This window comes from Lithobates pipiens, unplaced genomic scaffold (genome assembly GCF_037356315.1).
Source record: "Lithobates pipiens isolate NorthernLeopardFrog02 unplaced genomic scaffold, aLitPip1_a1.2 Scaffold_47, whole genome shotgun sequence".
Lineage (NCBI taxonomy): Eukaryota > Metazoa > Chordata > Amphibia > Anura > Ranidae > Lithobates > Lithobates pipiens.
This window is the reverse complement of record NW_027507871.1, coordinates 1,233,068-1,254,472: the sequence shown is the minus strand read 5'-3', so window position 1 is coordinate 1,254,472 and position 21,405 is coordinate 1,233,068. Positions and strand designations below refer to the sequence as shown.

At 50.1% G+C, this 21,405-nt stretch overlaps 1 protein-coding gene across 1 annotated transcript in view; it reads right to left on the bottom strand.

Annotated features, from left to right (window-relative positions):
- The window catches only part of SCNN1A (sodium channel epithelial 1 subunit alpha), a 166,631-nt gene extending 146,370 nt beyond the window's left edge, over positions 1-20,261 (bottom strand). Inside the window, exon 1 of the mRNA XM_077467097.1 lies at positions 20,019-20,261. Coding sequence (XP_077323223.1) covers positions 20,019-20,065 — 47 coding nt within the window. The 5' untranslated portion in view covers positions 20,066-20,261. The remainder of the gene's footprint in view (positions 1-20,018) is intronic.
- Positions 20,262-21,405: the final 1,144 nt, after the last annotated feature.

Below are 21,405 nucleotides of genomic sequence, written 5' to 3'. Positions count from 1 at the left end.
GGTCCCTGGCTTGGCACACAAGACTGCTCTGCAAGGGTCACCTCTGCTGGTTGGGTCCCTGGCTTGGCACACAAGGCTGCTGCACAAGGGTCACCTCTGCTGGTTGGGTCCCTGGCTTGGCACACAAGACTGCTCTGCAAGGGTCACCTCTGCTGGTTGGGTCCCTGGCTTGGCACACAAGGCTGCTCTGCAAGGGTCACCTCTGCTGGTTGGGTCCCTGGCTTGGCACACAAGGCTGCTCTGCAAGGGTCACCTCTGCTGGTTGGGTCCCTGGCTTGGCACACAAGACTGCTCTGCAATGGTCACCTCTGCTGGTTGGGTCCCTGGTTTGGCACACAAGGCTGCTCTGCAAGGGTCACCTCTGCTGGTTGGGTCCCTGGCTTGGCACACAAGACTGCTCTGCAAGGGTCACCTCTGCTGGTTGGGTCCCTGGCTTGGCACACAAGGCTGCTCTGCAAGGGTCACCTCTGCTGGTTGGGTATCTGGCTTGGCACACAAGGCTGCTCTGCAAGGGTCACCTCTGCTGGTTGGGTCCCTGGCTTGGCACACAAGGCTGCTCTGCAAGGGTCACCTCTGCTGGTTGGGTCCCTGGCTTGGCACACAAGGCTGCTCTGCAAGGGTCACCTCTGCTGGTTGGGTCCCTGGCTTGGCACACAAGGCTGCTCTGCAAGCGTCTCCTCTGCTGGTTGGGTCCCTGGCTTGGCACACAAGGCTGCTCTGCAAGGGTCACCTCTGCTGGTTGGGTCCCTGGCTTGGCACACAAGGCTGCTCTGCAAGGGTCACCTCTGCTGGTTGGGTCCCTGGCTTGGCACACAAGGCTGCTCTGCAAGGGTCACCTCTGCTGGTTGGGTCCCTGGCCTGGCACACAAGGCTGCTCTGCAAGGGTCACCTCTGCTGGTTGGGTCCCTGGCCTGGCACACAAGGCTGCTCTGCAAGGGTCACCTCTACTGGTTGGGTCCCTGGCTTGACACCAGTTGAAGTTTCCTGATTCTCCACCATCTCTGGTTGGTGAGAATACTGCTCAGGTACTTGCTGCAGCTACTCACTGTTGTCTCCGGTAGTAAGGTGGATGGTCTCTTACTGGTGATAGCTTCCCCTCTACCTCCGACCACAACAGGTTCTCCGGCCGGCAGAACCGTCACTTCTGGTTGGACTGCAAGCTGCAATCCCAACCCTGCGCTGCTCTCTTACTTCTGGATAGGCCCTCAGACAGCATGGCAGCCATACGACACACGTCTACCCAGACAGCCATCCAGGTGGCACCAAACATAGTAATTAATGGTATGTAATGTAAAGGAATGGACAACCCTATAGATTGGTATTTGGCTCCATCTAGTGGCATAAATGTAAAATTTACTTTGTTTATTCCTGATTTCAAGAGCATTGGGAAAGCGTAACAGGAAGTGACTTAATCATTTTCTTGAGAAAAGGGCTCAGCCAGGATGCCCGCTACCTTACCCATGAACACGGAGTGGCTGAACTGCATGGTGGGTAGGCAATAAAAGGCCTTGTGCGGCTATCTTCTTTCTCTTGTTTCTGGGACGCAGGGCCTGCCTGCAGGGCTCTGTGGGTGTTTCCTACAGAGTCGTGGCCTACAGTGTGCAGAGGAGACTTGAAGCCAGAGGAGCACTTTATACCACAGCTGGGGCAGCAGTGTGGTCGGATTGGGAAGGATCCAGAGGCACCCTGATGGAGGTAACTGAGAGCTTCTGGTAACTGTGTAAAACGGAAAAGTGTGACGGTGTAGCTGCAGCAAATGGACTGAGATCTTGTGGAGCGGAGGCATCCATCCATCCAGACCTGGTGTGGTGAGAGGGCTGTTGCCCACAGTTCATTGATGCACTTTACACACTTAGACTCGTACCACAGTGTTACTGGGACCTGTAGTCCCACCAAGGAGTCGCACTCAATTAGACTGAATTCAAGCAGGCCTCAAGCCTATGCCTCACTGAGACACCAACACTGTGCGGTTCAGAGACAAATATACTGGAGGCAGTTATAAGTGTGTCACACCACCGGGACAGTTTAAATCGTCAGTGTATATTGTCTTTTCTCTTTTGGATTACAATACACTGCAGTATAATAGTTAGCAGAAGACAGAAGACTGCATATTTCACTGAGAGGCCTTGTGCATAGTTGCCGTAGCAAGGGACTGCGCCATACCTCAAGGGGGAGCCATTGAGCAAAGTGTGCTGTATGATACTATATGTGTTTAGTATTCTATTACTGTGCCTAGTCAGCGTGCTGGAAGTAGGAAGGTGCCCGGTGTCAGAGCAGTGGCACTCTGGGCACTAGTCCCACTTGGAGATGCACTTGCAGAGGTTAAGCAAACAAACTTTGTATACCACCATGACCCCCATGTCTAATTGCCTGACTGATACACCTGGCTTTGTAGATAAGCCCCTATGAAGTCCTATCAGGGGTCCTTTCATATCCTGGGATTAGATATTCTCTACACCGTCACCTTCATTCAAAGGGAAAACTAACAGGATATCTGTAGCAATAAAATTGTCCCGTTAGTGGAGTCAATCAACACATCGAGGGAATTTTGAATAAGACTATTTACAGAAGAAACTTTTTTTTCATTATATTTTTCACATTTTTTAATGCCATGCATGGTCCAAAGTTTCCAATAAGTGACGTGTGTGGATTGGATGGATGGTGCGGATGAGAACACGTCAGACACCGGCGTCTCATTAAGATCTTGTCTTATATTGAATTTTTGTACTATTTATCTGTGGTGTGAGAGATATCAATAAAATATCCGATATACCCGCCTCAAAGAATATCTTTTTGGAAATTTCCAGTCCTTTTTTAATATATGCTTTTTGTTCAGAGGGTTACAACCCCAGGGGGGGTGTTTACTACTTTGACACCAATTACCCCCGGCTGATGGTGTGTACAGATCGTTTAACAGGGTGACTGAATAGGCTTAATCCCATTAACCCTATCGATCTGGACAAAATTAGGATTAGTCAAGGTGTTCTTGCCTTTTTTCTTTATCAACTCACCTGGGGCAGGACCCGAGTCCCCAAACACTCCCCTGGGGCAGGAGCCGGGTCCCAAACACTCCCCTGGCGCAGGACCCGCGTCCCCAAACACTCCCCTGGGGCAGGACCCGGGTCCCAAACACTCCCCTGGCGCAGGACCCGGGTCCCCAAACACTCCCCTGGGGCAGGACCCGGGTCCCAAACACTCCCCTGGGGCAGGACCCGAGTCCCTAAACACTCCCCTGGGGCAGGACCCGAGTCCCCAAACACTTCCCTGGGGCAGGACCCGAGTCCCTAAACACTCCCCTGGGGCAGGACCCGAGTCCCTAAACACTCCCCTGGGGCAGGACCCGGGTCCCAAACACTCCCCTGGCGCAGGACCCGGGTCCCCAAACACTCCCCTGGGGCAGGACCCGGGTCCCAAACACTCCCCTGGGGCAGGACCCGAGTCCCTAAACACTCCCCTGGGGCAGGACCCGAGTCCCCAAACACTTCCCTGGGGCAGGACCCGAGTCCCTAAACACTCCCCTGGGGCAGGACCCGAGTCCCTAAACACTCCCCTGGGGCAGGACCCGAGTCCCTAAACACTCCCCTGGGGCAGGACCCGGGTCCCCAAACACTCCCCTGGCGCAGGACCCGAGTCCCTAAACACTCCCCTGGGGCAGGACCCGAGTCCCTAAACACTCCCCTGGGGCAGGACCCGAGTCCCTAAACACTCCCCTGGGGCAGGACCCGAGTCCCTAAACACTCCCCTGGGGCAGGACCTGGGTCCCAAACACTCCCCTGGGGCAGGACCCGAGTCCCTAAACACTCCCCTGGGGCAGGACCCGGGTCCCAAACACTCCCCTGGGGCAGGACCCGAGTCCCTAAACACTCCCCTGGGGCAGGACCCGCGTCCCCAAACACTCCCCTGGGGCAGGACCCGGGTCCCAAACACTCCCCTGGCGCAGGACCCGAGTCCCTAAACACTCCCCTGGGGCAGGACCCGGGTCCCAAACACTCCCCTGGGGCAGGACCCGAGTCCCTAAACACTCCCCTGGGGCAGGACCCGGGTCCTAAACACTCCCCTGGGGCAGGACCCGAGTCCCTAAACACTCCCCTGGGGCAGGACCTGGGTCCCAAACACTCCCCTGGGGCAGGACCCGCATCCCCAAACACTCCCCTGGGGCAGGACCCGGGTCCCAAACACTCCCCTGGCGCAGGACCCGAGTCCCTAAACACTCCCCTGGGGCAGGACCCGGGTCCCAAACACTCCCCTGGGGCAGGACCCGAGTCCCTAAACACTCCCCTGGGGCAGGACCCGGGTCCTAAACACTCCCCTGGGGCAGGACCCGAGTCCCTAAACACTCCCCTGGGGCAGGACCTGGGTCCCAAACACTCCCCTGGGGCAGGACACGAGTCCCCAAACACTTCCCTGGGGCAGGACCCGCATCCCCAAACACTCCCCTGGGGCAGGACCCGGGTCCCAAACACTCCCCTGGCGCAGGACCCGAGTCCCTAAACACTCCCCTGGGGCAGGACCCGGGTCCCAAACACTCCCCTGGGGCAGGACCCGAGTCCTTAAACACTCCCCTGGGGCAGGACCCGAGTCCCTAAACACTCCCCTGGGGCAGGACCCGAGTCCCAAACACTCCCCTGGGGCAGGACCCGGGTCCCAAACACTCCCCTGGGGCAGGACCCGAGTCCCTAAACACTCCCCTGGGGCAGGACCCGGGTCCCAAACACTCCCCTGGGGCAGGACCCGAGTCCCTAAACACTCCCCTGGGGCAGGACCCGGGTCCCAAACACTCCCCTGGGGCAGGACCCGAGTCCCTAAACACTCCCCTGGGGCAGGACCCGAGTCCCTAAACACTCCCCTGGGGCAGGACCTGGGTCCCAAACACTCCCCTGGGGCAGGACCCGAGTCCCTAAACACTCCCCTGGGGCAGGACCCGGGTCCCCAAACACTTTCTATGACAATAACTTGCATATTAACCTTTTGATCACTTTTGATTATACATGTTCGTGTCCCGTAGACTTTCAAACCAATTTTTTGCCTGTTTGCATGTTCTGGTGTGAACTGAATGGGGGGGGGGGGGGGAGGGGGTGTTCGGCTGATCCCTATTTGTCACCAGTAACCTCAGTCTATCACCATGTTTTTATCTCCAATCAATTAAATGTTTATATTTTATACTATTCATTATGTATTTTCTGTCATTCGATAAGCTCCGACCTTTTCCTTCCCGTCTGTTTGGGATTTATTCTGTTTATAGTCACTTTATGTTGATCTCTCCCCCATCCTTCTTGTTGATCCGGTTGGGGCTGTTTGTTTTCATACAGGAACTCCATATCTCTCTCTCCATCAGACACGGCAATTCATCAAGAGGTTTGTACATAATGTGTCGCAACCTTCCCAGCTATCCAGGGGGGCTGAGAGTGGGGGAGGGGACGCGCCAACGCTATTCCATAATGCAGAATAAAGACTCGAGTGTCTCTTGGCACCGGCCAAGAATATTATTATTACACAACATGCCATCCCCCGCTTCACCGCTCCTGAATGCACCTCGCTGTGTGCGCCGCCACAAATTTCCCGTAATGGTTTTTGGATGAAAGCGCCAGATATTTACTTATAACATTCGTCACGATCATCGGAACTTTCCTTCTGCTACTGAAGTCCCAAATAGTTTTATCCAAAAAAGATTTATTTTTAGCAATGAATAGCGGGGGAAGGGTTCGACGGTTTTACGATCTGAGATTCTATTAGAATTATTATTTTTTTCAATAAATGTTTATTAAAATTTTCCTGATATACATTAAATCCCAGTTATCAGGTATACAGCGAAGCAGAAGCTGTAAATACAATCAATAAGTTGTACAATAAACATGTATTGCAGAAATATAATAACAAGTTCAGAACTCGGCCAACTGAGCCTCTTATTGGTCACTTCTGCAATGGCGGGGGGAGGGGAAGTTCCGACCCAGTAAAGTCTGCCTCTAGTAAAGCGGGAATTCAATAATTAACAAGGGTAATAACTGAGGATCAATAAGCATCTCGGTGTGAGGGAGAAGGGGTGGGGGTGGGGGTAATGTTATGTACTGATCAAAGCCACCCTTCAACCCATTCATCCCTAAAGGGTTCTAACTGTGAATGGGTGGGGGCCAGGGGCGGACTGACCATTTGGGCACTCGGGCACTGCCCGAGGGTCCCATGAAACTAAGGGGCCCCATCAGGGTTGCCAGCCTCAATAAAACCAGGGACCGTATGTAAAAATCTGTTTGTTTTTTTTTAATCCCAAGATTGTAGCTGCCCCGCCTCTCCAGTACCTTTTCAGTGTGTGTATGTGTATTCTGTGTGTGTATACTGTGTGTATGTGTATTCTGTGTGTGTATACTGTGTGTATGTGTATTCTGTGTGTGTATACTGTGTGTATGTGTATTCTGTGTGTGTATACTGTGTGTATGTGTATTCTGTGTGTGTATACTGTGTGTATGTGTATTCTGTGTGTGTATACTGTGTGTATGTGTATTCTGTGTGTGTATACTGTGTGTGTATACTGTGTGTATGTGTATTCTGTGTGTGTATACTGTGTGTATGTGTATTCTGTGTGTGTATACTGTGTGTATGTGTATTCTGTGTGTGTATACTGTGTGTATGTGTATTCTGTGTGTGTATACTGTGTGTATGTGTATTCTGTGTGTGTATACTGTGTGTCTGTGTATTCTGTGCGTGTATATTGTGTGTCTGTGCGTGTATACTGTATGTGTACTGTGTGGGGGCCCCATAATCTCCTATTGCCCGGGGGAACCCTTAATCTTCTCCTATTGCCCTGGGGCCCCATGAGTTGTCAGTCCGCCCCTGGTGGGGACCATGTGTTGTAGTGAATGTGGTTTAACCTATTCGGTACCCATATGATTGAGAGGAAGCTCTGTAGTAGTAATATATGTTATCTAGGAGTGGGGGAGGGGGGGATCCAGAAACCGTTAGGGTGTGTGCTCCTGCCGGAACAGTGAAGGAGGTATGTTGGTATCAAATTGCGTAGGGTGTGGAGATCGCCTAAGTAGGATCAGTGAGGATCAATTGGGTATGAACGGAGAGAGGGTATGGACAGAGGAAGGGTGTGGACGGAGGAAGGGTATGGACGGAGGAAGGGCATAGGTGGAGGGAGGGCGTGGGTGGAGGGAGGGCATGGGCGGAGGATGGGTGTGGACGGAGGAAGGGTGTGGACGGAGGAAGGGTGTGGACAGAGGAAGGGTGTGGACAGAGGAAGGGTGTGGACAGAGGAAGGGTGTGGACAGAGGAAGGGCATAGGTGGAGGGAGGGCGTGGGCGGAGGGAGGGTGTGGGCGGAGGATGGGTGTGGATGGAGGAAGGGTGTGGACGGAGGAAGGGTGTGGACAGAGGAAGGGTGTGGACGGAGGAAGGGTGTGGGCGGAGGGAGGGTATGGGCGGAGGATAGGTGTGGACAGAGGAATGGCGTGGATGGAGGAAGGGTGTGGACGGAGGAAGGGTGTGGACGGAGGAAGGGTATGGGCGGAGGGAGGGTATGGACAGAGGAAGGGTATGGGCAGAGGGAGGAGGAAGGGTATGGACAGAGGGAGGGTGTGGGCGGAGGAAAGGTGTGGATGGAGGAAGGGTGTGGACGGAGGAAGGGTGTGGGCGGAGGGAGGGTGTGGGTGGAGGAAAGGTGTGGATGGAGGAAGGGTATGGGCGGAGGGAGGGTATGGACAGAGGGAGGGTGTGGGCGGAGGAAAGGTGTGGATGGAGGAAGGGTGTGGACGGAGGAAGGGTGTGGGCGGAGGGAGGGTGTGGATGGAGGAAGGGTGTGGACGGAGGAAGGGTGTGGGCGGAGGAAGGGTGTGGGCGGAGGAAGGGTGTGGGCGGAGGGAGGGTGTGGACGGAGGAAGGGTATGGGCAGAGGGAGGAGGAAGGGTATGGACGGAGGGAGGGTGTGGGTGGAGGAAAGGTGTGGATGGAGGAAGGGTGTGGGCGGAGGAAGGGTGTGGATGGAGGAAGGGTGTGGGCGGAGGAAAGGTGTGGATGGAGGAAGGGTGTGGGCGGAGGGAGGGTGTGGGTGGAGGAAAGGTGTGGATGGAGGAAGGGTGTGGGCGGAGGGAGAGTGTGGGCGGAGGATGGGTGTGGACAGAGGAAGGGCGTGGACGGAGGAAGGGTGTGGACGGAGGAAGGGTGTGGATGGAGGAAGGGTGTGGGTGGAGGGAGGGTATGGACGGAGGAAGGGTATGGGCGGAGGAGGGAGGGTACAGACGGAGGGAGGGTATGGGCGGAGGAGGGAGGGTACAGGCGGAGGGAGGGTACGGACGGATGGAGGGTATGGGCGGAGTGAGGGCACGATAAGCCAGACACTATGATACTTCAGAGACAGATGAGTATCTCTCATGGCGAGGGGTCGGGTCGCCGGGCGGAATGTGTCGGGGAGTCTCGTGGCTCATGTTGTACTAAATTTTGTCGGATTGTCTTTTGTTTGGTAAATTCGTTTTTCCATCTCGGCCGTTCTTTCGGCTCTTTTGGACCATTTCCTGTGGGGGGTGCGGAGCTCCTCCAGTGAACCGGAACACAGAGATTGGCTGCATTCTATTAGGATATTTACCCCCCACTTTCCTATCATTGGAGGAAAGGTCGGCACTCTAACTAATAGCGCCATAAAACCGTCTCTATTATACAAGTCACATGATGTCTGCCAATCAGTGCATGAAAACTAGACTGTCCCTTAAGCTTTTGTTAGTTAACCCCTTGCCGCCCGCCCTATAGGGAATTGACGGCGGCAAAGTGGTTTCAAAATCCTGACCGGACGTCATATGACGTGATCAGGATTTTGAGCCGCTATGCGCCCCCCCCCCCCGGGGGGCGCACCGCGGCGATCGTTGCTGCGGGGAGTCAGTCTGACACCCGGCAACTACGATCTCAGTAAAGTCTCCGGCGGAGACTCTTTACCACGTGATCAGTGGTGTCCAATCACAGTGTAAATAGGAAGAGCCGGTGATCGGCTTTTCCTCACTCGTATCTGTCAGACGAGAATAGAGGAGAGCCGATCGGCTGCTCCTCTGACAGGGGGGGTCTGTGCTGATCGATTATCAGTGCAGCCCCCCCGAGGATGCCCACTCTGGACCACCAGGGATGCCCGGAACCAGGTATGCCACCCTAGACCACCAGGGATGCCAGTCAGTGCCCACAAATGGATGCCAATCAGTGCCCACAAATGGGAATCACTGATTGGCATGCATTATTGTTTGGCACTGATTGGCATCCATCAGTACAAAACAATACAATGCCGCCTATCAGTGCCCATCAATGCCCATCTGTGCCGCCTATCCATGCCCATCTGTGCCGCCTATCCATGACCATCTGTGCCGCCTATCCATGCCTATTCATGCCACCTATCCATGCCAATCCGTGCCAGCTATCAGTGCCAATTTGTGCCACCTATCAGTGTCCATCCATGTCGCCCATCAGTACCACATATCAGTGCCCATCAATGCCACCTCATCAGTGCCACTTCATTGGTGCCACCCCATCAGTGAAGGAGAAAACTTATTTACAAAGTTTTGAAACTGAAACAAAAAAAAACATATTTTTTTTTCAAAATTTTCGGTATTTTTTTATTTGTTTAGCAAAAAATAAAAACCGTCGAGGTGATCAAATACCACCAAAATAAAGCTCTATTTGTGGGAAAAAAATGATACAAATTTAATTTGGGTACAGTGTAGCACGACCGCGCAATTGTCATTCAAAGTGCGACAGCGCTGAAAGCTCAAAATTGGTCTGGGCAGGAAGGTGTCTAAGTGCCCCCCCCCCCCCCCCGGTATTGAAGTGGTTAAAATATTGGCCCTTAAAATATAGGTGCTTCCAATACGGGCCCTAGAGCCCAAATCCAGCCAATTGTTCCCCATACAGTGGAGCTGTGCCAGCACTGCTTGGGTTAGCTGGGTGAACACAGAGCCTCTACTCACCCAATCCTTCGATCCTCCAGAAATCGGCGCTCCCCCACGTCCAGCAGTGGTCTGATCCTGACATCTTCATGTCCAGAGCCCATCTTTGGGCGCGATGACGTCAGGAGTAGTCGACTGCTGGAGTGCAGGGGGAGGGGAGGAGGGGGTGAAGGGATTGGAGGATTAGGTGAGTGATCCATGGAGTGCCGGTAATGCCCCACTGTGTGGTACAAAAAAAAAAGTTCTACTTTAAAGTATTGTGAGCGGAACTATTGGGCCCTCAGAGGGTACTATGTTGGCAGAATTCGGGGCACTTCACCGTCACCTGTGTGAGCTTGTTGGACATCCATTTGCCCCTTTAACCCTTTCTTTGCCATTTTTTCAGGTTTCTTTTGCCGTCGTGTTTGAAAAATAATTTTAATCCCAAAGATTCCTTCAAACGCCGTAATATTTAATATTTTCCATCAATTATTTCCGCGCACAGTCTGATCCCATTAGGGGTGCGTGAGATAATATGGAATTTACAGATTCATTGTTACTCTAGTTTGTTACACCTTTTTTTTGGTTTCTTATGAGATGTAGGTATGCGACTAATATGACTCCATATATACGCATGTGTTGTTTAACCACTTTCAGACCGGACCATTTTGCTGGTCAAAGACCAGACCACTTTTTGCGATTCGGCACTGCGTCGCTTTTACTGACAATTGCGCGGTCGTGCGACGTGGCTCCCAAACAAAATTGACGTCCTTTTTTTTCCACAAATAGAGCTTTCTTTTGGTGGTATTTGATCACCTCTGCGGTTTTTATTTTTTGCGCTATAAACAAAAATAGAGCGACAATTTTGAAAAAAACGCATTATTTTTTACTTTTTGTTATAATAAATATCCCCCAAAAATATATAAAAAAACATTTTTTTTCCCTCAGTTTAGGCCGATACGTATTCTTCTACATATTTTTGGTAAAAAAAATCGCAATAAGCGATTATTGATTGGTTTGCGCAAAAGTTATAGCGTTTACAAAATAGGGGATAGTTTTATAGCATTTTTATTAATAATTTTTTATTATTTTAGTTTTTACTAGTAATGGCGGCGATCAGCGATTTTTATTGTGACTGCGACATTGTGGCGGAGACATCGGACATTTTTGACACATTTTTGGGACCATTGTCATTTATACAGCAATCAGTGCTATATAAATGCAGTGATTCCTGTGTAAATGACACTGGCAGTGAAGGGGTTAACCAGTGGGTGGCAGTGTAGGGGTTAAGTGTTCCTAGGGGTGTGTTACTAACTGTGGGGGGGGTTGGGCTTTCATTTAGTGTACACTGATCTCTGCTCCAATCACATGGAGCAGAGATCAGTGTCACTAGTTGCTAGGCAGAATGGAGAAATGTTGTTTACAACGGCACTTCTCCATTCGGCCGCTCCGTGAAACGATCGCGGGGATGCCCGCGGCCATCGAGTCCGCGGGTCCCGCGACCGGACTCACGGGGGTCCCGACCAGCGCGGGAGCGCGCCGCCGGCGGCGTGCTCCCGATGGCACGGCGGCATCGAATATTGAACGTACCTGTACGCCAATATGCCTGCCCGTGCCATTCTGTCGACGTACATCGTCGTGCGCTGGTCGGGAAGTGGTTAAATCAATTTTATCCAGCTTGGAGTAATTTCATCCATATGATCGATATTTAGAAGTGTGTTTTTTTTTTTTTGTTTAATTTTTATTTTATTGATCTATACATTTCTATCTTATGCCAAATATTAATTCATATTGTTGCTTTATTTTCAAATTCTGTATTTCATAATTACAATGATATTCAGATTTATGTTTTACTATGTGTATGTAACATGCAATCTTTGTTTTATCAATAATAATCAATAAAAACATTGAAACGATATTTTCCATCTCGGCCGTTCTTTCGGCTCTTTTGAAGCATTCCCTGTGGGGGGTGCGGAGCTCCTCCAATGAACCGGAACACAGAGATTGGCTGCATTCTATTAGGATATCATTGTGCCTTCTAGGTTTTTGTTTTTTTTTTCCTTCTGGGTATGTACTACAACCTCTGAGGGAGATTTACTAAAACCGCAGAGTGCAAAATCTGGTGCCGATCTGCATAGAAACCAATCAGCTTCCAGGTTTTATTGCCAAAGCTTCATTGGAGAAGCTGATTGGCTCCCATGTACAACGATAATAAATAATGGTGTTGCACCCCCAGCGTGAAAGTATCAATAATTGATATAGAGTGATAAATAAATAACCACAAAAAAATAATAATTAATGTGAAAAGAGAACAAATCTCAAATATAAAGTGAATGGCGCTATCCGTAAAATTGCTACTATGTTAATGATAGTCCCAATATGAATAAAGTGCTAAATCTTCACAGCGATCCTCACGTAATACTCACACTTAAAAATACCAATAAGGCTCCATGCACACTGAAGCTGATAAACTGCAGTTTATTGGAGTTTGGGCGTTTTTTGTAAAAGCCCATAAACTCCACTCTATGTTAGCCTATGTGTCCATGCACACATGGACGTTTTTCAGCTTTAATGAGCAGTGGAGTTTATGGGCTTTTTTCTGAACGCCAGAAATTCGCGTTCAAAGTGCCGTTTTTCAGCGGCAAAAAACGACAAACGCTCATTAACGCTCATTAACGCTCATTAACGCTCGTTCATTAGTGTTCGGCATTCTATTTTTCAATGCATTGTGGGATTTTTGGAGTGTCCTCTGTGTATTTTTATAAAAAACGCCCATTAACGCTAACGCTGTAAAACGCTCATTAACGCTCATTAACGCTAGTATAAAACGCTGTTAAAAGCAGGTTTTTCAACCAGCGTTTTCTGCCAGCAATCTGGCGTCCAGAAATAGCTTTTTTGAGCTTCAGTGTGCATGGAGCCTAAAAAAGTTATAAAGTACTAATCACACTTCAAAATATCACTAGAAAATAATAAATAAATATACGTGAAGGAAAAATGAAATAAAACAAAATAAAATAAATAAAATAAATAATAAAAATAATAAAAGAAAATCAATTTTTTCCTTCACGTAAATATCACAAAAGATAATCACTATCACCCACCACCTAAAAACAAAACAAAATACATTCTCCTACACCTGATATGCATGAGGACACCTCATAGCCCCTTGTACACACGGGTCGGACATTCCGACAGCCAAATCCCTCGGATTTTGCCCGTCGGATTTTGTCCGAAACTGTTGCATACACACGGGTCGGACGAAGTTGTCGGAAAATCCGATTGTACAGAACGTGATGACGTTATTTCGTTACGATGGGACTACGTTCAGACTAGTAGCCAATAGCTTTGATGTAGGAATTTGATCTGAGCATGCGTGGCACTTTGTCCGATCGGAATTCTCTACACATGATTGGAGTATGTCCGACCGGATCATGTTGTTGGAAGATTTTACCGACAAGTTGGAAAACTTGGTCCGTCGGATACTCTGACGGAAACAGTCCGATGGAGACCACACACAGTCGGAATATCCGACAAAACGCTCCGATTGGACACATTCCGATGGAATCTCCGACCGTGTGTACAGGGGCATACAGTATATATATATACACAGAGGGGAAATAACAATCCTCTCCGCTGCAGATGGGGTAAGTTTTGCCCACTTACATAGAAATGAAGGGTCTATAATTGTATTTTATATGATGGAGACAGAATATCAACCAAAAATCCAGAGAAATCACACAATACAAATGTTATAAATGGAATAAAATAAGTATTTGATCCCCAACCAAGAATAACCCTCCCCCACAGACTGGCTCCAGTAGGTGCTCATGTGGTACACAGATTAGTCCTGACAATGTAAGAAGGTTCTCCTAACGACAACTCGTTATGTGTATAGAAGACTCCTGTCCACAGAATCCCTTCCCTCCAATCCTCACCATCATGGGGAAGAGCAAAGATCTGTCAGAGGACGTCGGGGAGAAGATTGGAGACCTGCACAAGGCTGGAATGGGCTACAAGACCATCAGCAAGAAGCTTGGTGAGAGGAGACGAGTGCCGGAGAGATTATTCACAAATGGAAGAAATACAAAATCACCATCAATGGTCCTCAGTCTGGAGCTCCATGGAAGATTTCTCCTCATGGGGTGAGGATGGTCATGAGAAAAGTGAGGGATCCGCCCAGAACTACACATGACCAACGTACCCCAGATGTATAACTGCATGCTGCACCACCAACCCATTACCCCAACTAGACCTTACACAAAAAAATACCGACGCAACCGTTGCAGTAAGAGCCGGTTCACACAGCGGGCGATGTGAGGCGACACGACTCGCCTCGCCTCGCTCTCGCAAGTCGCCCCCGTTCTGTACAGTGGAACCGTTCTGAGAGGAGTGACTCGAGTCGCTCCGACTCAGAAAAAAGGTTCCTGTACTACTTCTGGGCGACCTCGGGGGCGACTTGCATTGACTTCTATACAGAAGTCATCTGCAAGTTGCCGCTAAGGTCGCGGCAGGTCGCGGCGAGGCAAGTCGGAGTCGCCTCGCCTCGCCTGCAGTGTGAACCGGCCCTTAAGTGGCCATTTCAGCCCCTTCATTCAAAACAAATAACAAATTATTTAACCAATATTTACCAAATAAAAAACATAACACTTTTTAAAGTTGCCGATCCTCGGAGGCACCAAGTATCAAAATGTTCCTTGTATCTGCGTAATTACTTCCATGGTCCCTGCCGCCCTGCACCCGCTCAGGGACGAACCACAATCTGTGATAGCTGTATGCCTGGGGGCCCCTGAGGAGGTTTTACTTGTATTCAGGTCCGTGTCCCCCCTCCCCCCAAGACACACAGACTCTGGATATGTAAATGCCATGTTAGCAATAGACTGAATCACACTATTGGGACACAAACTGTTAGATGCGAATGTCATCACCTCCAGCCACCCGTCTGTTGTCTTGTATAATGTAGATGAGTCTAGTCTGGCTTGACACAGATTCTAAAGAGTATTTCACCTATTGTTGTTTTGTTGTTTGTGCCAATTAACCTGAAGTTGAATGAAGGAGTCCAGTGTTGATTAGATAATTAGCTCATGCTAATTAGGTTAGGTTTTCGTCACCCCGCTGTATATATTTTGTGTGAGATCTCAAATAAAGGCGATTCCTGATGCACTTAGGGTTGCCACCTGTCCAGGATTCACCCGGACAGTTCGGGTTTGAAACCATGCATCCAGGTTTCAGACTGCCTGAAACCCGGACACATTATTCAGACTGGACCATGGCTTCCCAGCTGGGTTGCTGGCTGCAGTTATCTAAGCTGAGAGTGTCTGTTACACCCTCTTTCACACTGCCTAAAGCCAGCACCCCCCCCCCCCCCCCAAACACACAGACAGGAAAGGAGAGTTGGCTTGATCTGTATCTCTTACTCTCTTAATTAGAAGTCCAGCAGCCTCAGATACATCTGGGTGAGAGGTGCTGACTGCCAAGGGGTGAGTGAGTTCACCATCCATCCCTGTCTGTGACTGAAGTCTCCCCCCTTCTCTCTCCTGCCTCTGAGAGAGTACACTTAGGTAAATCAGGGTTCTCAGAGCACCCTTTACATCAGAGTTCCCCTTTCTACCAAAGGGCACAGTGTTCCTTCTTACATCAAAGTCCTCTCCATACATCAGAGTTCTTAATGTTCCCCCTTAACTCAGGGTTCCCAGAGCATCCCTTATGTTAGAGTCCCCAGAGTTCTCCCTTACATCAGAGTCTGCAGAGTCCCCCCTTAGAGTGAAAGGGAACTCTGCAAGTTCAGATGTAAAAGGGGAACTCTGGGGACTCTGATGTAAAGGGGAACTCTGTGGACTCTGATGTAAAGGGGAACTCTGTGGACTCTGATGTAAAGGGGAACTCTGTGGACTCTGATGTAAAGGGGAACTCTGTGGACTCTGATGTAAAGGGGAACTCTGTGGACTCTGATGTAAAGGGGAACTCTTGTTATTAATGTCATATGATTAGAAATGTTATTTAATAGCAAGATATATCTATAGTTTATACTATAAAAAAAAAAAAAATTGCAGTGCGCCGATAAAGTGTCCGGGTTTGACTTGAAGAAAAGGTGGCGACCCTAGATGCACCCCAAGACTGGTGGTGTCTGGTTCTTGGGGGTTCCTATAGCCAGATCCATTGGACTTGTGTTCCAGGACTTAGGAAGCGGGATATAGACGGAAGCATTCAAGCGGAGTGTGGGGGACGTTCTGTCTCAACTGCCATTCCACCGGGGACTCCATACCTTAAAGAGGAAGTAAACCCTGATGGGTGTTACTACTTCTGTGTCTCCCTGCAAAGGTAAAGCATAATGGACTACTATGCATCGCATCGCATCGCATTGCATAGTAGTCCATTATGTGTCACTTACCTGACACAGGAGCCAGCGATGTCCCCGCTGTCCCCTGTAGTCCAGAGCATCCATCTTCTTCCGGGTATCGCTGCTCCGGCCACTCAAAGCGCCGGAGCAGCGATGACGTCACTCCCGCGCATGCGCAGGGGACCCGCCACTAACGCCATATCGCCGTTAGCAGTGCACCTGCATGCCGCTGTCTACGGCGTCGTAGACAGCTGTGACTGTCTCTTAGTAAATATCTCCTAAACCATGTAGGTTTAGGAGATATTTTTGGACCTCCAGGTAAGCCTTAATCTAGGCCTTAATCTAGGCTCACCTGTAGGTCAAAGTGGTTTGTCAGGGTTTACAACCACTTTAAATGGGTCCCTAATAATCTAATAATAGCAGTGTGACGGGAGGGCGTGTGGAATCCCTTGGAAAGGTTGGGAAACCCTTCTTTCAGCTCTCCATGCACCTCTTATGTCTAAGCCACCCTGTGCCAGGACTGAGAAAATATATCTTGGATTACTTAAAATGGGGCAGTAATATTTATCCACATTATCTCCCTGTAAAGACTATTCTTGGTTTGTTTGATTCTGAGAGAGCTGATCACATTGTCCTCTGTACAATGTGGGAGACGGGCCGACTCCTGCTGGAGCTCCTGCTATTGTGAGAAGGTGTTCTGTGTTTATACCTATAATAATGTATAATCTACTGTGTGAAGCTCGGTGACATCCTGATTTATCATAGAATGCTCAGGAGGGCACGGAGGCACATCGGCTGCTTTAAGGGATTAGTTAATTATCTCATGTTAATTCTGTTTCTGGTTACCCACCTATGCTGACCCTGAAACCCCCCTACGCTGACCCCGACACCCACCTACGCTGACCCTGAAACCCCCCCTTACGCTGACCCCGACACCCACCTACGCTGACCCCGACACCCACCTACACTGACCCCGACACCCACCTACACTGACCCCGAAACCCCCCTACACTGACCCCGACACCCACCTACGCTGCCCCCGACACCCAGCTACAAAGACCCTAAAACCCCCCCTTACGCTGACCCCAACACTCACCTACGCTGACCCCGACACCCACCTACACTGACCCCGAAACCCCCCTACACTGACCCCAACACCCACCTATGCTGCCCCCGACACCCAGCTACAAAGACCCTGGCACCCACCTACGCTGACCCCAAAACCCCCCTACACTGACCCCGAAACCCCCCTACACTGACCCCAACCTGGCGACACCCACCTACAGTAACCCCGACACACACTTCCACAGACCCCAACACCCACCTACACAGACCCCAACACCCCCTACCCCAACACCTACCTACATTGACCCTGACACCCACCTACGCTGACCCCGAAACCCACCTACGCTGACCCCGAAACCCCCTTACACTGACCCCGACACCCACCTACGCTGACCCCTAAACCTACCTACGCTGACCCCGACACCTACCTACGCTGACCCCGAAACCCCCTTACACTGACCCCGACACCCACCTACAAAGACCACGACACCCCCCTACACTGACCCTGAAACCCCCCTACACTGACCCTGACCCAACAACACCCACCTACACTAACCCCGACACACACTTCCACAGACCCCAACACCCACCTACACAGACCCCAACACCTACCTACACTGACCCTGACACCCACCTACACTGACCACGACACCCCCCTACACTGACACGTTTTATGTGGTTTTGCCATGCTTCCAGTGCATTTTCTGTGTGCCATACACCTGTGAAATTTGAACATGTGATTCAAAAATCACACAAAAACGCAATGCAGGTGCATTTCTAAAGCATTTTTGCCATGTTTCCTATTATTTTCAATAAGATCTGTGTTTTTGGTGCATTTTCTGGTGTGTTTTCTGAGGGCCAATCACCTGTGATACTTGGACAAGTACCTTAAAAAAACTCAACAAAAACGCAATGCAGGTCGTTTTTTGATGTGTTTTTGCCACATCGTCAATTCATTTCAATGAGGACCTGTGTTTTTGACACATTTCCAGCGCATTTTCAGTACTTTTTTTGGGCACCTGTGAAGCTTGGATACGACTCAAAATTGCAACGTAGTTGTTTTTTATGCATTTTTGCCTCGTTTTCGCCATACTTTCTATTCACTTCAGTGGGGATCTGCGTTTTTGGGGGGGTTTTGCCATGGCTCTGGAGAATTTCCTGGGTGCCATGCACCTGTGAAACTTGGACATGTGGTTAAAAAAAAACGCACCAAAAACACAACGCAGGTGCATTTTTGATGCATTTTCGCAGAATTTTCTATTCATTTCAATGGGGACCTTCATACTTGGTACGGTTTTGAAAACTGCACCAAAGAGGCAACAAGCAGGACGGTTTTAAAGACACGGAACCCGCAGCGCAGCGGTGTGACGAGTCCCATAGGATATAAATGGATTGCGATTTTGCTGTTAGTAATTGTTTAGTACAGTAAAAACGCGTCGGCAGCCCCATATAGTCATATATAAAGTATATTTGAATATCAATGTTTAGTGTCACTTTAATGCTACAATGAATCCATTCTAATCCATTCTAATCCATTCCATATATACTATAAAGTGACTCCATATACAATTGGAGCTCCGTCATTGTCATATAGAGAAGACATGATAGAGTCTCATACTGACAATAGAGTGCAATATAATATTCTGCAAAATAAAAGAAAAGAAAAAAATTGTCAATGAAAGTCGATCTCTGATGGAAATCTCTAAAATTTGAAAGGATTGAACTTTCCAGGTGAGAAAAGTTCCTACCTATGGTCCAGGAGAATGTATAGAGGTCCAGGAGAATGTATAGAGGTCCAGGAGAATGTATAGAGGTCCAGGAGAATGTATAGAGGTCCAGGAGAATGTATAGAGGTCCAGGAGAATGTAGGGAGGTCCGTGTGAATGTGTGGAGGTCCGTGTAAATGTGTGGAGGTCCGTGTGAATGTGTGGAGGTTCAGGTGAATGTATAGAGGTCCATGTGAATGTAGGGAGGTCCGTGTGAATGTGTGGAGGTCCGTGTGAATGTGTGGAGGTTCAGGTGAATGTATAGAGGTCCATGTGAATGTAGGGAGGTCCGTGTGAATGTAGGGAGGTCCGTGTGAATGCAGGGAGGTCCAGGTGAATGTGTGGAGGTCCATGTCAATGTATGGAGGTCCATGTAAATGTAGGGAGGTCCGTGTGAATGTGTGGAGGTCCGTGTGAATGTGTGGAGGTCCAGGTGAATGTATAGAGGTCCATGTGAATGTAGGGAGGTCCATGTGAACGTAGGGAGGTCCAGGTGAATGTAGGGAGGTCCAGGTGAACGTAGGGAGGTCCAGGTGAATGTAGGGAGGTCCATGTGAATGTGTGGAGGTCCAGGTGAATGTAGGGAGGTCCAGGTGAATGTGTGGAGGTCCATGTGAATGTGTGGAGGTCCATGTGAATGTAGGGAGGTCCAGGTGAATGTGTGGAGGTCCAGGTGAATGTGTGGAGGTCCAGCTGAATGTATGGAGGTCCATGTGAATGTGTGGAGGTCCAGGTGAATGTAGGGAGGTCCAGGTGAATGTGTGGAGGTCCAGGTGAATGTGTGGAGGTCCATGTGAATGTGTGGAGGTCCATGTGAATGTGTGGAGGTCCAGGTGAATGTAGGGAGGTCCAGGTGAATGTGTGGAGGTCCATGTGAATGTGTGGAGGTCCATGTGAATGTGTGGAGGTCCATGTGAATATAGGGAGGTCCAGGTGAATGTAGGGAGAAGATGCTCACCTGGGTTCCTTGGTATCCTGAACCTGGGATTCGTCTACATCCAGCATTGTGCGGTGATCTCCGGGTCCTCTCAGGTCATGGATGGTTCTCCCGGGTTCTCTGGTCGGTAGAATGGGATTTGTTCACAGAGCACCTTGCTGCGTCTCCCTACCTCTCACCTGTCGCCTGGCTCGCTGCTCCCTCCCTACCTCTCACCTGTCGCCTGGCTCGCTGCTCCCTCCCTACCTCTCACCTGTCGCCTGGCTCGCTGCTCCCTCCCCACCTCTCACCTGTCGCCTGGCTCGCTGCTCCCTCCCTACCTCTCACCTGTCGCCTGGCTCGCTGCTCCCTCCCTACCTCTCACCTGTCGCCTGGCTCGCTGCTCCCTCCCCACCTCTCACCTGTCGCCTGGCTCGCTGCTCCCTCCCCTTTCCTGTGCTTTGACTGGACCAAGGGGAGGCTGAACTGGTTTTTTTCCAGATGAATCTGGCAGCCAGGTACCTGTCATCTTATCCCTCCCTCTCACCTGGGAGAACGGCTTCACCTCTCATCGTAAAAACAGGTGAAGTCAGCAGAGTTTAGGGCAGAGCTGCACACAGCAAGAAATGAGTAAGGGAAGCGCATGGCGTGGGATCGATCCCTTCATCAGATACATGGAAAGCTCTGACATTATCATCAGTCCAATAGCCGGGTGTCCCCCATGGGGGGAGGAAAGGTCCCCGTATCATGATGGGGAATTGGTTGCACCCCCCATATTGGCTATAATTGGCCACCTGGTGGGACTTCTGTATTTTTGGGAATTCCTGGAGTTGGATGCGGAGCGTTTGTAATACTTCCTAATTAGGAAGGAACCTTCACATCCAATGACAATCCCCTCATATGACTTTTGGACCAACTCATGTAATATAATTTTACGTTTTCCTAATAGAAGCTTCTTTTTCGGAGGGGGAAAGCCGGGGAGCTCATAGGTGGGCATTCGGGTGTACACCCCAAAGCTCAAACACACATCTGCACAGGGCAGTGAATGAATAGGAAGGGCTGAGTGTCTTCCTGTTCATTCACAAACTGAAGCATAGTAAATGCAGTTTACTATGCTTTGGTCATGAGTGGACAGAGTGAGCCAGTGTGTTCACTTTGTTCATTTAGAAAAGGAAAGGGGACGGTAAATTACATATTTACTAGCCCCTTCCCCCATTCTCCATCCTGGAATAACCCCCTCTGGCGCCAGGGCGAGAGGAAAAGAGGGAAATCAGCAGCACTGAGCGGCAAGGTCAACAAGGGGGGCAGAGCCTAGGCAGTAGGGGGCATCAGCATGCACATCGTGATTAGGGTGTGCCCAGGCACACCTTCCACACCCCCTGCGCACACCTATTCTGGTTGGTATTCCTCCTGATGTAATTAAGTGAGA